At 36.8% G+C, this 18230-nt stretch overlaps 1 protein-coding gene and 1 long non-coding RNA gene across 4 annotated transcripts in view; one reads left to right on the forward strand and one right to left on the reverse strand.

Annotated features, from left to right (window-relative positions):
• The window catches only part of LOC140630474 (uncharacterized), a 137368-nt gene that overhangs the window by 29064 nt on the left and 90074 nt on the right, over nt 1-18230 (reverse strand). The window lies entirely within an intron of this gene.
• The window catches only part of IL23R (interleukin 23 receptor), a 65596-nt gene continuing 54404 nt past the window's right edge, over nt 7039-18230 (forward strand). Inside the window, exons 1-3 of the mRNA XM_072820752.1 lie at nt 7039-7260; nt 8371-8473; nt 11927-12223. Coding sequence (XP_072676853.1) covers nt 8404-8473; nt 11927-12223 — 367 coding nt within the window. The 5' untranslated portion in view covers nt 7039-7260; nt 8371-8403. The remainder of the gene's footprint in view (nt 7261-8370; nt 8474-11926; nt 12224-18230) is intronic.

Raw genomic sequence — 18230 nt, forward strand, 5'->3', positions numbered from 1 at the left:
GCTAATCAGGCAGAAATTAAAAATCAATTGAATGAGATGCAATCCAAACTAGAAGTCCTAACGACGAGGGTTAACGAGGTGGAAGAACGAGTGAGTGACCTAGAAGACAAGTTGATAGCAAAGAGGGAAACTGAGGAAAAAAGAGACAAACAATTAAAAGACCATGAAGATAGATTAAGGGAAATAAACGACAGCCTGAGGAAGAAAAACCTACGTTTAATTGGGGTTCCCGAGGGCGCCGAAAGGGACAGAGGGCCAGAATATGTATTTGAACAAATCCTAGCTGAAAACTTTCCTAATCTGGGAAGGGAAACAGGCATTCAGATCCAGGAAATAGAGAGATCCCCCCCTAAAATCAATAAAAACCGTTCAACACCTCGACATTTAATTGTGAAGCTTGCAAATTCCAAAGATAAGGAGAAGATCCTTAAAGCAGCAAGAGACAAGAAATCCCTGACTTTTATGGGGAGGAGTATTAGGGTAACAGCAGACCTCTCCACAGAGACCTGGCAGGCCAGAAAGGGCTGGCAGGATATATTCAGGGTCCTAAATGAGAAGAACATGCAACCAAGAATACTTTATCCAGCAAGGCTCTCATTCAAAATGGAAGGAGAGATAAAGAGCTTCCAAGACAGGCAGCAACTAAAAGAATATGTGACCTCCAAACCAGCTCTGCAAGAAATTTTAAGGGGGCCTCTTAAAATTCCCCTTTAAGAAGAAGTTCAGTGGAACAGTCCACAAAAACAAAGACTGAATAGATATCATGATGACACTAAACTCATATCTCTCAATAGTAACTCTGAATGTGAACGGGCTTAATGACCCCATCAAAAGGTGCAGGGTTTCAGACTGGATAAAAAAGCAGGACCCATCTATTTGCTGTCTACAAGAGACTCATTTTAGACAGAAGGACACCTACAGCCTGAAAATAAAAGGTTGGAGAACCATTTACCATTCGAATGGTCCTCAAAAGAAAGCAGGGGTAGCCATCCTTATATCAGATAAACTAAAATTTACCCCAAAGACTGTAGTGAGAGATGAAGAGGGACACTATATCATACTTAAAGGATCTATTCAACAAGAGGACTTAACAATCCTCAATATATATGCCCCGAATGTGGGAGCTGCCAAATATATAAATCAATTATTAACCAAAGTGAAGAAATACTTAGATAATAATACACTTATACTTGGTGACTTCAATCTAGCTCTTTCTATACTCGATAGGTCTTCTAAGCAAAACATCTCCAAAGAAACGAGAGCTTTAAATGATACACTGGACCAGATGGATTTCACAGATATCTACAGAACTTTACATCCAAACTCAACTGAATACACATTCTTCTCAAGCGCACATGGAACTTTCTCCAGAATAGACCACATATTGGGTCACAAATCGGGTCTGAACCGATACCAAAAAATTGGGATTGTCCCCTGCATATTCTCGGACCATAATGCCTTGAAATTAGAACTAAATCACAACAAGAAGTTTGGAAGGACCTCAAACACATGGAGGTTAAGGACCATCCTGCTAAAAGATAAAAGGGTCAACCAGGAAATTAAGGAAGAATTAAAAAGATTCATGGAAACTAATGAGAATGAAGATACAACCGTTCAAAATCTTTGGGATGCAGCAAAAGCAGTCCTAAGGGGGAAATACATCGCAATACAAGCATCCATTCAAAAACTGGAAAGAACTCAAATACAAAAGCTAACCTTACACATAAAGGAGCTAGAGAAAAAACAGCAAATAGATCCTACACCCAAGAGAAGAAGGGAGTTAATAAAGATTCGAGCAGAACTCAACGAAATCGAGACCAGAAGAACTGTGGAACAGATCAACAGAACCAGGAGTTGGTTCTTTGAAAGAATTAATAAGATAGATAAACCATTAGCCAGCCTTATTAAAAAGAAGAGAGAGAAGACTCAAATTAATAAAATCATGAATGAGAAAGGAGAGATCACTACCAACACCAAGGAAATACAAACGATTTTAAAAACATATTATGAACAGCTATACGCCAATAAATTAGGCAATCTAGAAGAAATGGACGCATTCCTGGAAAGCCACAAACTACCAAAACTGGAACAGGAAGAAATAGAAAACCTGAACAGGCCAATAACCAGGGAGGAAATTGAAGCAGTCATCAAAAACCTCCCAAGACACAAGAGTCCAGGGCCAGATGGCTTCCCAGGAGAATTTTATCAAACGTTTAAAGAAGAAATCATACCTATTCTCCTAAAGCTGTTTGGAAAGATAGAAAGAGATGGAGTACTTCCAAATTCGTTCTATGAAGCCAGCATCACCTTAATTCCAAAGCCAGACAAAGACCCCGCCAAAAAGGAGAATTACAGACCAATATCCCTGATGAACATGGATGCAAAAATTCTCAACAAGATACTGGCCAATAGGATCCAACAGTACATTAAGAAAATTATTCACCATGACCAAGTAGGATTTATCCCTGGGACACAAGGCTGGTTCAACACCCGTAAAACAATCAATGTGATTCATCATATCAGCAAGAGAAAAACCAAGAACCATATGATCCTCGCATTGGATGCAGAGAAAGCATTTGACAAAATACAGCATCCATTCCTGATTAAAACTCTTCAGAGTGTAGGGATAGAGGGAACATTCCTCGACATCTTAAAAGCCATCTATGAAAAGCCCACAGCAAATATCATTCTCAATGGGGAAGCACTGGGAGCCTTTCCCCTAAGATCAGGAACAAGACAGGGATGTCCACTCTCACCACTGCTATTCAACATAGTACTGGAAGTCCTAGCCTCAGCAATCAGACAACAAAAAGACATTAAAGGCATTCAAATTGGCAAAGAAGAAGTCAAACTCTCTCTCTTCGCCGATGACATGATACTCTACATAGAAAACCCAAAAGTCTCCACCCCAAGATTGCTAGAACTCATACAGCAATTCGGTAGCGTGGCAGGATACAAAATCAATGCCCAGAAGTCAGTGGCATTTCTATACACTAACAATGAGACTGAAGAAAGAGAAATTAAGGAGTCAATCCCATTTACAATTGCACCCAAAAGCATAAGATACCTAGGAATAAACCTCACCAAAGATGTAAAGGATTTATACCCTCAAAACTATAGAACACTTCTGAAAGAAATTGAGGAAGACACAAAGAGATGGAAAAATATTCCATGCTCATAGATTGGCAGAATTAATATTGTGAAAATGTCAATGTTACCCAGGGCAATATACACGTTTAATGCAATCCCTATCAAAATACCATGGACTTTCTTCAGAGAGTTAGAACAAATTATTTTAAGATTTGTGTGGAATCAGAAAAGACCCCGAATAGCCAGGGGAAGTTTAAAAAAGAAAACCATATCTGGGGGCATCACAATGCCAGATTTCAGGTTGTACTACAAAGCTGTGGTCATCAAGACAGTGTGGTACTGGCACAAAAACAGACACATAGATCAGTGGAACAGAATAGAGAATCCAGAAGTGGACCCTGAACTTTATGGGCAACTAATATTCGATAAAGGAGGAAAGACTATCCATTGGAAGAAAGACAGTCTCTTCAATAAATGGTGCTGGGAAAATTGGACATCCACATGCAGAAGAATGAAACTAGACCACTCTCTTTCACCATACACAAAGATAAACTCAAAATGGATGAAAGATCTAAATGTGAGACAAGATTCCATCAAAATCCTAGAGAAGAACACAGGCAACACCCTTTTTGAACTCGGCCATAGTAACTTCTTGCAAGATACATCCACAAAGGCAAAAGAAACAAAAGCAAAAATGAACTATTGGGACTTCATCAAGATAAGAAGCTTTTGCACAGCAAAGGATACAGTCAACAAAACTAAAAGACAACCTACAGAATGGGAGAAGATATTTGCAAATGACATATCAGATAAAGGGCTAGTTTCCAAGATCTATAAAGAACTTATTAAACTCAACACCAAAGAAACAAACAATCCAATCATGAAATGGGCAAAAGACATGAACAGAAATCTCACAGAGGAAGACATAGACATGGCCAACATGCATATGAGAAAATGCTCTGCATCACTTGCCATCAGGGAAATACAAATCAAAACTACAATGAGATACCACCTCACACCAGTGAGAATGGGGAAAATTAACAAGGCAGGAAACAACAAATGTTGGAGAGGATGCGGAGAAAAGGGAACCCTCCTACACTGTTGGTGGGAATGTGAACTGGTGCAGCCACTCTGGAAAACTGTGTGGAGGTTCCTCAAACAGTTAAAAATAGACCTGCCCTACGACCCAGCAATTGCACTGTTGGGGATTTACCCCAAAGATACAAATGCAATGAAACGCTGGGACACCTGCACCCCGATGTTTCTAGCAGCAATGGCCACTATAGCCAAACTGTGGAAGGAGCCTCGGTGTCCAACGAAAGATGAATGGATAAAGAAGATGTGGTTTATGTATACAATGGAATATTACTCAGCTATTAGAAATGACAAATACCCACCATTTGCTTCAACGTGGATGGAACTGGAGGGTATTATGCTGAGTGAAGTAAGTCAGTCGGAGAAGGACAAACATTATATGTTCTCATTCATTTGGGGAATATAAATAATAGTGAAAGGGAAAATAAGGGAAGGGAGAAGAAATGTGTGGGAAATATCAGAAAGGGAGACAGAACGTAAAGACTGCTAACTCTGGGAAACGAACTAGGGGTGGTAGAAGGGGAGGAGGGCGGGGGGTGGGAGTGAATGGGTGACGGGCACTGGGTGTTATTCTGTATGTTAGTAAATTGAACACCAATAAAAAAAAAAAAAAAAAAAAAAAAAACAAACTATATAAAGAACTCTCAAAATCAATAATAAGAAAAACAACCAACCGATGAAATGGATAAAAGATCTCATCTTGATTATCCAGATCCCTGAAAGATTAGTCAATGTTCTCTTATTTTTTATTCTAACTCACTTCAATCCCCTTTCTTTCATTCTTTTTTTTTTTTTTTTCGATCCCCTTTCTATCTCTATTTCTTTTCTGAAACTGTTCTAGGAAAAATACTGTCAAATCCAATACTTTCTTTTAGTTCTTATCAAATTTAATCTCTGATCATTTGATGCTGGCCATACATTCCTTGTATCTTTCCTTGTTCTTTGGTCAAGATTTCCTGATTCTGACCATCTGCTTCCTTCCCTTATCATTCTGGATGTGCTCTCTCAGTTTTCTTATTCTAATCTTAGTTTTAATGCTACTGATATGCTGAAATCTTCCAAATTTAGATCTCCAGCCCAAACTTCTCTCCCAGGTTTACCCATGTCTATAACAGCCCTCCAGACAGTTCTTTCTGCACATGTTGTAAGGTCCTCCAAATTAACATGACCAGAACAAAACTTATCACTTCCCCATCACTCCTCCTTTTGTGTATTCGATTAACGTTGTTATCTACTGGGTCAGCAAAAACCATACCAGAGTCACTCTTCATGTTCCTGAATTCTTATCCCCTCTCACACGCATATATTGTTCACTGCACAACTCCAGGGGTCGCCATTCCCTGGCTAGTCACAATGGCCTATCTAATCTTCCTCAGTATAGCTCTCCCTTTTGTTTCTTCCTCTCAGTTCTTGCTGCCCCTGGTTTGCTTTGGACCTTCATGAGCTTTTGATTTTCTTTCTTTTTTTTTTTCTTAAAGATGTTATTTATTTATTTGACAGAGAAAGAGAGAGAGCACAAGCAGGGGGAGCGGGAGGCAGAGGCAGAGGGAGAAGCAGGCAGAAGCAGGGAGCCCTGCTGTGTGACTTCACCCCAGGACCCTGGGATCATGACCTGAGCTAAAGGCAGATGCTTAACCAACTGAGCGATTCAGGTGCCCCCAGCTTTTGGGTTTTAATAGCCTTTTAACTGGGCTCTTCATCTTCATTCAATTCTCCACCCAATAATTAGAATTATCTTTTAAAAGTCCAATCTGATTATGTTATTTCTTTGTTTACCAATCTTGGCTATCTCTAACTGACTTCAAGACAAAGGTTTAAGCTACTTGGCAGGAATACAAAGCCCAGTGATTACATTCTGCCACTGACCTTAATTTTCCAGCTCACACCCTATTCCCTTCAACCTGGAGAAACAACTAGTCAGTCCTAAAACATCTCTATTACTTGCACATTCTGTTCTTGTATGGGAAATGTTTCCCACACTGTCTCTTTCACAGCCTTGAAAATTGTTATTAATCATTCAAACCCAGTTGACAGTCCTTTCTTCTGTGTGGTCTTCAAAGACACTCTTATTCTTATAGTCTAAAAGTTCTCAACCCTGACTCTTCATTATAACCACTTGGAATTAAAAAATAACGGTGCCCAGACTTCACAGAAATTCTAATTTTCATTGTCTAGGATAAATCTGAGCATAGAAATATTTCCAGTATTTCCCCAGACTATTCTAATGTACTAGGTACCAAAAATATAAAAATTTAAAAGGTGAGATGGAGTTTCTGGCTTTAAGAAGTTTATTGCAACAAGTAACTGTCATTTACGATAAAAAGGAATACACGGAGTGAAAAGATATTCATGTAGAAGTAATAGAGGACGTGGGAGGAGAAAGTATGCCAGGGAAAGCCCCTGGTGATGCCTACTATAAATGTACCAAATATCTGGTAATTTTTTATTTGCTTGTAGAATCCTGTTAAAGCCTGAGTGATAGTTCAACTGATCCGCAATTAAATCACTTTAAACAATACAGCAAAAGAGCTATTCAGTAATTAATCACCATTGTATCTTTTATGCCCAGAACAATACCTGATGCATATTAGATACTCAAAATTTCTTGGTAAATAAATGAATGGTCAGCAGTAGCATTTAAACTGTCTTAAGAAATTGGTTTATAATAGACATCAATGTTAATTGCAAATTAAAACTAAGCATTATCGTTTTGTATATTATGGTGTTATATTTTGATAGGCAGAGTCGATATATATGTTCTACTTCTTGAATGAGACAGACCATTTTAAATTAAACTGAGAAAAAAAAGTACTGACAAAGCAGTTCACTTTCAGTAATCTGGGTTTTCCCAAATAGTGACATGAGAGCCAGTCATTTTGAATTGGACAGTTTTTGAGTTCCTCTTCAAGAATCTGAAATGTAGGTCAGGGCTTTGCTGACATTTCCATTTGCCTCGTTGCTGAAAATCTAAAGTGATTATTGACAAGCGGGCAGCGGGGAAAGAGGACATGACACAGGCAACAAGATAGCAGCCTGACTCTGAAGAGGAATTTTGTGCTTCCAACAAGTTGAAAGGTAAAGAGACAATGATCACCCAAATACTCAAAAACAGCTATATTTTCTTTTGGAAATACTTGGGCCAGGTTATTTTTTCTTGTAAGTTCTTGTGATATTTCATATAGTGGTTACTGATGAAAGTTGGATCTAAAATATTGTCTAACATTGTGTCACTTTAAACAATAATTATTGCATATATTCTACTGGGGGAGTATTTAACTTCTAACCAGGAGCATTTTAGGCCTTGTTTTGCCTCTTATTTATAAAGAGAAGACCTAATATTGCTAACAAATTATGAAAGGGATTCCTATATTCACGGGGGCCATGGGGACCCCAGTTTTTAGAAATGTTATCAGATATGTTATGCTATACGACGAGTCATGATTTTGTTTTGTTGTTTTATTTGAAAGGCTCGGGCCTTATTAAACAGCTAAAAATAACTTAATAATGTTGATTATTGAATAACTGAATTATTCAATAATGTAAATAACCAACTAAATAATGCAACTCTAGTTGTAAACTAATAGCAATATTGTTTGGAATTTATATAATGTGGTTTTTTTAGCTGTCTACAGATGAAAAGGTTTTGTTTTTTTTTTCTAAGTTTAACTGGTGAGAGCACATATGCCTTTGTCTCACCTCATCTTTCTTCATTTTGGGTGCTTTCTTTCTGGAAGTTCTGCAATTTTTGGCTTTTCCCAAGTTTAACTCATCAAAGACTGATATTTTTGGAGCTTCATAGGTACAGAAATCTGGCCGGGGGAATTTATCATCAGGAGTTAGAGCAGAAATCTCTGATGAGAGAGATCAGATCAGAAGAAAGTACATTTTATCAAGGGTCAAAATGTCCTACTAAGGTAAATCAGAGTGACTTTTGAAGGGTATAAAAGACCATTTTATCATACTTCCTCACACACCACTGACTTTTCTTTGCCCTGTTTCCTCCTCCCTTCTGTTCTCTCTTTTCTTCCTCTTTTTTCCTTCCTTCCCACCTTCCTTCTTTTCTTCCTATTGAAATGTTCTCATCAAAGGCAATAATAACTGTTAGAAAAAAATGTAATGCCTTTTTTATTATTGTTATTTCATTAAAATACTACAACTTAAACATTTTTCATATTTTTTTCCTAGAGGGCAACATAGAACTTTTTCCTGCTTTCAGGCATGAATCAGATCACAATTCAATGGGATGTGGTAATAGCTCTTTACATATTCTTCAACTGGTGTCATGGAGGTATTGTATTTTTAGTACCTATTGTTATCCTTTATTTTTTAAAAAAATCTTGAGTGTTATTTTTAGGGCATTGTGTTAGGATCTTTGAAGAATCAAATATTATTAGATTGGGAAAAACTATATGCACATAAAAATTATGTGCATGAATGAAATAAAAGAGTCCAACCTCCCTCCTAACAGCAGGATTCTTTTTTCAAGTATCCCTAATGAACAAATCTCTAACTCATATATGAACATTTCTATGAAGAAGCTTATTATTCTGAGTTGGCACGTTCTATCTTTGAACTGTTATATAACTGTTACATGACAATCCAACAAACATTTAAATTTAATTCAACTCCACAAGCCCTTTGTTGACAGTTACTATGTATCAGGCACTGTGCTAAGCCTTTTATTCCTCACAACTTGTGCAACAATATTGTGCTATTATTATTCCCATCTTATAATTCACACAAACATCTGGCACTTACATTACAGATACAGGCATAAGCAGCTTTGAGGAATCGTCAGAAATTCAGGCAGGATAGCTGTTGGCATTTGAGAATTTCTACTGGGGCTTTGTGTCCTGGGCAGGTGGTAGAAATTCATTTACTCGGAGAGAAGTGACAACAAGGTAGAGTTTTAGACCTTGAGGAATGCTTTGCAAATCATGCAAGTTACTTGGAGTGATGACAAAAGGAAAACTGGATTCTGTAGATTGGAACACAATTGTAATGGAGATAGAGGTGGCCCTATCATCAGAACTAGAATAACCTCCAGCAGGATATCAGACGCTCCCAGAGTCAAATTGACAGCTATCCAAAGAGATTTTTTTTAATAGATTTTACTTATTTATTCATGAGAGACAGAGAAAGAGAGAGGCAGAGACTTAGGCAGAAGGAGAAGCAGGCTCCATGCAGGGGAGCCTGATGCGGGACAGATCCCATGACCCCGGGGTCACGACTTGAGCCAAAGGCAGACACTCAACTGCTGACCCACCCAGGCATCCCTATCCAGGGAGAATTAGAAGAAATAAGACACTAGCTAACTTTTTCTGACTTCTTAAAATATGCAAATGATAAGTAGGATTTCTGTTTATGTATTCAAGTAATTAATATAGGGTTGAGAAATAAGTCAAGGGGATCCCTGGGTGGCTCAGCAGTTTAGCGCTGCCTTCAGCCCAGGGCGTGATCCTGGAGTCCTGGGATCGAGTCCCATATCGGGCTCCCTGCATGGGGCCTGCTGCTTCTCCCTCTGCCTGTGTCTCTGCCAGTCTCTTTCTCTCTCTCTCTCTCTCTGTCTCTCATGAATAAATTTAAAAAAAATCATTAAAAAAGAGAAAGAAATAAGTCAAGCCCCCCCCCCCGATATGTTATTAGAGACCCTCAAACTGTCCATTAGAAATTATTTTATATATTGTTCAATCTATGAATAGTTTCAATATCATGCACACTACATTTTTTCCAAGTTTCCTATTAGCATGTTATGTTCCCCCTTTGCAATAGCTCTGCTGAAATTAAAAACAAAAATTAACATTCCTTGGACCAATCTACTATCCCTATTTTAAAAAGATGTTAACATATTTTTGTATAACTTATTCTTACACAATCTGTGTCCTCACCAATTACTGATTTTTTTTTTAGGTATTGAGAAATCACTGACTTACTAATTCATTCCTGAATGTTGTAAAGCTCAGTGGTTCAAAATTTCTAGGGTTCTTCTTTATTTTATTTTTGAAAACCAAGACAACGTTTGTCTAAATCTGAAGTCTTCTGACATTTTTAAATATTTTCTATGTATTTTCAAACACTACCCATGATAATTCCATGATAATATTGACATATTTTTTAAAAGGTCCTGGAGATGCAGTTTGTCTGAACCTGAATTTTTTACCTTATTTAAAGCAGTCAGGTGCTTTCTTAAAACTTCCTTTTCATGCCTTTGGCTTCAATTTCCTGCTAATAATGATGGAATTATTTTTATCACTACTTGAACATTTAAATATTCATGATTTATACATAAATGTTCATTGTGTACATGGAAATATTCAATTACATTTGTATTACAAAAAGAATTAATTCTTTAAGATTATGGTCCAAACATAAAGACCTCTTAAAATCAAATACTTATCTTTTTCACTATTTTGATAAGGTTTTAAGGTATTTTAATGCAAGTATTTCCAGAAAAAGACAATAATAAATTTTCCTTGATGTGAATTTAATTTAACTGATACTCCATTGCACTCTCATTTGAGTTATTGAAAATGACTTTATTATTTTGGGTTATAAAATTAATACATTGTTAACCATATAATTTTTAAAACAGAAGTATGCAATTAAAAATTTAAAAATTAGTCTAGGGCAGCCCCGGTGGCGCAGCAGTTTAGCGCCGCCTGCAGCCCAGGGTGTGATCCTGGAGACCCTGGATCGAGTCCTACGTCAGGCTCTCTGTATGATGCCTGCTTCTCCCTCTGCCTGTGTCTCTGCCTCTCTCTCTCTCTGTCTCTATGAATAAATAAATAAAATATTTAAATAAATAAATAAATAAATAAATAAATAAATAAATAAATAAATATAAATAAATAAAATTAGTCTAACCCACAGAGATTATCATTGTTAATATCTTAGTGCATTTCTTTTATCCATTCATCTATTTATTTCTGATATTGAGCCCATATTAAATATCTTGTTCTGCAATTGCTTTTTAACAAAATATATTCTGAACATTTTCCTGTTATTAAATTAATGATGAATTTTTAGTGATTATCATGCAATAGATGTTTGTTATTAGTAAAAAATTAGTAATTAGTAATTAGTAAAAATTAGTAATTTTTGTCATTCATTAAACTCATAAATTTCTTTTAAGATTTTTTTTATTTATTTGAGAGAGAGGGAAGGAGAGCACAAGCAGGGGGGAAAGGCAGAGGGAGAGGGAGGAGTAAATTCCACACTAAGCAGAGAGTCTGACGTGAGGCTCAGTCCTGGGACCCTGAGATCATAACGGGAGCTAAAGGCAGACTCTTAACCAATTGAGCCACCCAGGTGCCCCTAAATGTATAATTTTCTGATAAAAGTAGCCATTATCCACAATAGAACAATGAAAGATTGATTGAGTAGCTAGAAAATGCGGTTTGGATTCTGTAGTGCCAAGTGCTATTTGTAATCTTACTTTTGAAAAAAGGCATAGCCTTATAATGTCTCAGTTCTCTAAAACAGGAGAGTAATTACATCTGAACTTTAGACAGAGTAGCTTAAAGGCTAACTCTAGTTTTGTACTATGTTGCCAAGCATCAAAGGAAGTATGGTAAAAGTACATTATAATAAACAAATCCGTTAAAAGACAGTCCTAAAACTTCTAGTGGAAATCATTTAGTGAATAGGAAAGAATAAAATTTAAATGCAACAGCTTATCTTTTGAATCTCTTATTTTAATGGTTTACATGGAATTTAAAAATGTTTATCTATTCATTTCCAGGAATTACAAATATAAACTGCTCTGGCCACATCTGGGTAGAACCAGCCACAATTTTTAAGATGGGTATGAATATCTCTATATATTGCCAAGCAGCAATTAAGAATTGCCAACCAAGGAAACTTTATTTTTATAAAAATGGCATCAAAGAAAGATTTCAAATCACAAGAATTAACAAAACAACAGCTCGGCTTTGGTATAGCAACTTTCTGGAGCCACATGCCTCTATGTACTGTACTGCTGAATGTCCTGGATATTTTCAAGAGACACTGATATGTGGAAAAGACATTTCTTCTGGATGTAAGTGTTGAGGTACATTCAAAATTCAAATGAAAGCTAACCTAGCAATTAACTAGCCTAAAATCCTGTCTAAAAATAGAGATAAATTAATATAGTTTACTTCTTATTTTAGTTGAATATAGAAACTGCAAACTCAAATACTTCCAGGGGCCAGGTTGAGAAGATAGGAATCAAGGAAGCTGGTAGGAGGTGTGCAGAGAAGAAAGCACATAGTTGGTCTATTGGATCTACTGGGACAGCCACTGCCCAGCTGCATCATTTATGAGGATCCTGTATTCCTAAATCTTTTGACTCTTTGAAAGAAGACAGAAACACAAATTTTCATTGTGATCTCTAAAAGTTTTTAAGTGTTGCTGATGCATTCTTAAAACAAAATTTTAACACTAGCCTGTCCAAACACAGCATACACAAAGGGCAGCATCCTCAGATTTTAAGTGTTGTTCTTTTCATCTGCTTTACACTTCTGTTTTTTGTTTATTCGCTTTAAAACTGATATCATCAACCTTGAAGAAGATCCCATCAAGAAGTTTTGAGGCTAAGATTTAGGAAGAAAAAATAGTTGCAAAACTAGCATTATGTTCCTGCTATACCTCTTATAAGCTGTGTGACCTTGGGCCAGTTAACCACGTGTGTGAACCTTGATGCCATGTCTATAAAATGAGGCCAGTTATACCAGCTTTAGTAAGCACCAAATTTTAATAAACTATTTGAAAGCATATGACACACTTTAAAGTGCTATGCCAGTGTTCCCAAACCCTTAAAATTACGTGCTTTTGATAAAACATGAGGAGATTCTGATATAGTTCCCTGCTCCTACTCCTACTGCACCAAATGTGAATCATTGTTACTGTAATTATTAAGAAAAAAATTAATCACACTCATCTTAAAAATACTTGCTAAATTCAATTTGTATTTATGATATTCTAAAGATGTATAAGTTATTACAGTAATATGAGGTGACTTGTATAATTATATACTTAATTCTTGATTCTACTGTTATGAGAAGTAGATCAATAAATTCAGCACTGTTTTAACCCAGAGTTTCATTCCCTAGAGCACCTGGACCCAATTTCGGTGAAGAAAGATAGAGGGGTTGGAATCTTTGTCATGTTCCTTTCCTCTATACCTCTTAACAATCAAATTTGATTTCTTAGTCTTCCTCATCTCCAGACCTTATGTAGCAAGAGCAAGACCACCTGGTGGTAACCACTTGTCCCTAGAATGGACACCTGAAAAGCAAGAGGCTTCCTTCTTCTAAATAAGGCCATTGTCCTACTTAATTCAGGGAACTTGATCTTGCATGATTTTCAAAAGAAAAAAGAGCTATGGCAGGTGGTAGAGGTAAATTGAGGAAGGAAAATAGTAAGTTTTGGGGTGAAGGAATAAAGTTGGCAAACTCATGCCTTAAATTGATAATAACATACTAAACTTGCCCCAAATTATAAGAAATGAGGTCACAGGCAGATATCTTATCTGATGTTTAAGGACTGCTTAGCTTGTCCACATCCTCAGGAAACATAAATAGTTCATGCTTAAATATTTTACTATTTATACTTTGTGGGTAGGGGTAAGGGGTTACGAGAAGGTACAATTTCTTTGGAGGGGAAATAAGCAACTTTCACAGTTATGGAAGATTGGTTTTTAATTTAAGCCAGAGGAGGCAAAAGATGTATGGCCTCTTTCCTTGTGTTGCAATTTGAGTGACAAATTATCTCCAAAAGCCCTTCCAGTGTTGGCTGAGGGCCTCTGCCCATGAACACAACCACCAGGCCATGTTTAGAGTCAGAGAATGGTTTTTGCTCCCTTCTGGGACAATATCATAGAAGACTTTAGATTTTCTGCTGCTGGCTGCTTAGAAAGAACATCACTCTTTCCATTTATTTACTTTGTGAGTTGTAACTCCTTACCTAGGTTTCTGGTTATGAGTGTGAAATTGTAACTGCCAGGAAAGAATTTACTCTAACTCTTAGACTCAAGAACCCGTGTGTTCTTGGGCTCTGCATTCTTAGCAAACAAAACTTCCTATTTAAGTAGGTCAAAAAAAGATTTTTGAGGGTTTTTGTGGTACTCTAGAAATCACATTGCTTTCACTGGGTTACTTTGATCACAGGATATTTGTCCTGTGAACTTTACTATGTTAACTTATATCAACGTTTTGAATAAAATGATGATGTGTATTTTTTTTAGACTGGAAACAAATCATAAAAGAGAGAGAAAATAAATGAGTCAGCGCTTTCCCTGAAAAGAAATCCAAATATATATAAAATCTTCTGTACTTTAATATGTAATTTATGAAATATAAACTATTATTATCTAAATTTCCATTTTTAGCCATCATTTTAAACACTTCTTAGAATCTCACATGTGAATGAATGCACACATATTATGAGAAGTTTGTTTCATACCAATCATGGGGTAAAATAAGATTTCTTTATTCATTCAAAAATACCAAATTAAAATATACCATACATGGAACAGTCCGTTTCCACTTAACCATTTATTTAAAAGTTTAAATATCTTTGACTTAAATTTTAACCATTTTTGATCTCTACTTATTGTGAACAAAGCAGATTATTTTTTTATCCAGTAAAAGTCCCTGGATATTTGTCTTTAACATTACTATCTAGTATCATTACTGACACAATAGGCTGGCCTATGCTCTCCGTGAGGAAGGAATTGCTGTGATCATTGCCAGAAGCATTGTGTGCTTCTGTTATTTTAAATTCTCCTCATTATTATTTTATTAATCAAGCCAATCTAATTATGAGATAAACTTTACTGAGTGTTTGCCATGCACCAAAAACATGTTAAATGCTAGAAACTCAAAGAAGACAGACTCTATCTTCAAGAAACTCTCAGTAGAAAATGATCCTTGGTTAGACTCTAAATTAATAAGAAATCTGGCCTGTGATTAGTAAGTGCTCCAATAATGGGGCAAGGGATGGGATTAGGAGGAACAAGCAAAAACATAAGCCTCATCTGTGTATACTTCAGGGTATTCCCTGGTACCTGGCTGTATGGTCAGTTTCTATCCTTGACAGTGGATAGATTGGCAATGTGATTAACAGCCCGGTCTTACTCTCATAACCGTAATCACACTCCCATCTGTACAAACTTCACATTAACAAATATTGAGCTTATTTGCACCTGTGTATATAACCTATTTGATCTTTTGCAAAGTTAACTAACCACCAGGTATTTATAACCCTGAGCATTCACTTTATATAGAATGCTGTGGAATAACATAGCCCAAAAGATTGACCAGTGTCTTTTATGGCCAAATCAACGGTATTCTGTCTAAAACCAGAGGGGAAAAATAACTCCAGCACAAATCATTGTAATCAGTGAGGGACCACAACTCAATCAATATTCAAAATGTCTTAAATTTATGTTTCTAAACCTACCTCCTTTAAGACTCACATAAAACTTTCTTTTCACATATTTGAAGTCCAGTTTCTTCCCATTATAATTCAATGCTACAACTTACCAAAATGTTTTAAAATACTTTAGTATGTTCTTACTGCTTGAAATCATTTTTAATTGTAAAATCAAATTGCATACAACATAGGAAGTTTTTAAAAATTAAGACCAGCAAAAAGGAAACACCCATCATCTCTATAATCCTATAATCTCACTACTAACAATCCCTCTTTAATAATTTGAGCTATGGGACACCTGGGTGGCTCAGCAGTTGAGCATCTGCCTTTGGCTCAGGGCGTGATCCCAGGACTCTGGACCAAGTCCCACATTGGCCTCCTCCTGTTTCTCCATCTGCCTGTGTCTCTGCCTCTCTCTCTCTCTCTCTCTCTCTCTCTCTCTCTCTGTGCCTCTCATGAATAAGTAAAATCTTTAAAAAAAAATAATAATAATTTTAACTATATCTTTCAGGTTTTAGTTTCTCTCTCCTTCCCCTTTCTCCTTCTCTTTCCTCCTCCCCAACCCCTCTCCCTCTCTCTGTCTGTCTCTCTTTGAAATGATATCACTATAGTATGCTATTTTGCAAACTGCATTTTTCACTTTATCCTGTAGCTAGAATTTCCTTAATTAACATATTTCTAGTGCTTTCCAGAGACCAGACACTAGATTATCACCTGCAACTTTGTTTTTGGATACATTTTAGGAGTGTTTGATAATTTACTTAACTGATTTTGGGGCATTAGGTTGTTTCCAATTTATTCATTACTATAAACAATATTTTAAGAGGCACACACTTGGAGTGCCTAGATAGCTTAGTCAGATAGTGATCGACTCTTGGCTTTGGCTCAAGTCATGATCTTGGGGTTGTGAGATCGAGCCCTGGGCATGGGGCTCCTCGTTCAGTGGGGAGTCTACTTGAGATTCTCTTTCTCCCTCTCTCTGCCCCTCCCCACCACGCACACTCTCTGTTTCTCTAAAATAAATTTAAAAAAAAATCTTAAAAAAAGAAAGAGGCACACACTTTTAGCCAAATATTTTCGTATATCTTTGAACATTTCATTAAAGATGGATTCCTAGGTGTAAAACTGTGGGGTTGCAAGATATTGCTCTAGCTTTTAAAAACTGTGATATGTAGGGCATTGGGATGGCTCAGTCGGTTAAGTGTCTGCCTTCAGCTCAGGTCATGAACCAGAATCCTGGGATCGAGTCCTGCATCCAGCTCCCCACTATGAAGGAAGTCTGTCTCTCCCTCTGCCCCTGACTCCCTCTCTTTCTGTGTAGCTCATGAATAAATAAAACCTTTAAAAAATGAAAACAAAAAACAAAACCCCCCAAAACTGTGATATGTAAAGTGTTCTCCATAAAGGTTTTACCAGTTTGTACTCTCACCAACAGGGGTATTAGAGGATTTCCCTGAATCCATTCTAACACTGTGGTTTACTATATTTCAAAATCCTTGCCAATTTTATAGGTCTAAACGATATCTATTACTGTTTCAATTTGCAATGAGAAAACTTTTTCACATATTTATTTTTATTTTACAAGTAAGATTCTTGGTGGATGATTTGCAAGTGAAGTGCAGGAATATATTTGTATTTAAGATAAATATTTAAGAGTGCTTGGGTGCTCAGTTGGTTAGTCAACTGACTCTTGATCTCAGCTCAGGTATTGATCTCAGGGTGGTGAGTTCAAGCTCCAGGTGGGCTTCATGCTGGGCATGGAGCCTACTTTAAAAAAAAAAAAAAAGATAAATCTTAGGTATAACTTCACATACACAGATGTATACACTTTATTCTTTTTGAACCCCCATTCTTCCATTTTTCTTGTTATTTGCTGTGCATGTAGGGACAAGTTGAGAGAGCCATACCTGAAAAGTGACATGATAAACACTCTATATTTCTATACTTTTATCTTGATCTTGGTCATTTATTATTGGGTGATGTAACTGAAAATTTTAGATGTCATTCTATAGTTTCGGTGTTTCATAGACTTCAGAGATCACAAAAATATCATCAGAACTCCCATCTTTTCCCATCTTTTGGAATATATGCCCCCCACCCCGTGTTGTCTTCATTCTTAAATGCAATATGGCCACTAGCAGCTAATGGCTCACATGTTAGTCAGAGACCGCTGTTTCAGGGGAGAAGAAAGTACCTTGTTTACAATGGCTCCCGAAAAGTCCCTTGGAAAATTCTGGTTGGTTCATTTTTGAGTCGTGTGTTCATTCCCAAGAGAAATATTCTGATTAGTTAGCCTCTGTCAAGGATATACTTCTGAGTGAAGCCTCCTGAGTGACAGCCCTTGGGGTAGGGATAGAGTGGGGATGAGGTTGGGAAGGAGGGAGATATCAGTTCTCAAAAGGGAAAGATGCTAACAAACAAAAACTAAATAATGTTCTCATTATTTATGGTCACTGAGAAAAAGAGCTAAAGGGGATGCAGGAAGGGAGAAAGAGAAACTTGAAATAGAATTCTGTGAATATTAATTTTTTTAAGAGAGATTGTGAGTGGGGGAGGAGCAGAGGGAAAGGGAAAGAGAATCTTAAGCAGGCTCCATGCTCAGCAGTACGGAGCCCAATGTGGGGCTTGAT

The sequence above is a fragment of the Canis lupus genome, chromosome 3, assembly GCF_048164855.1.
Source record: "Canis lupus baileyi chromosome 3, mCanLup2.hap1, whole genome shotgun sequence".
Classification (NCBI taxonomy): domain Eukaryota; kingdom Metazoa; phylum Chordata; class Mammalia; order Carnivora; family Canidae; genus Canis; species Canis lupus.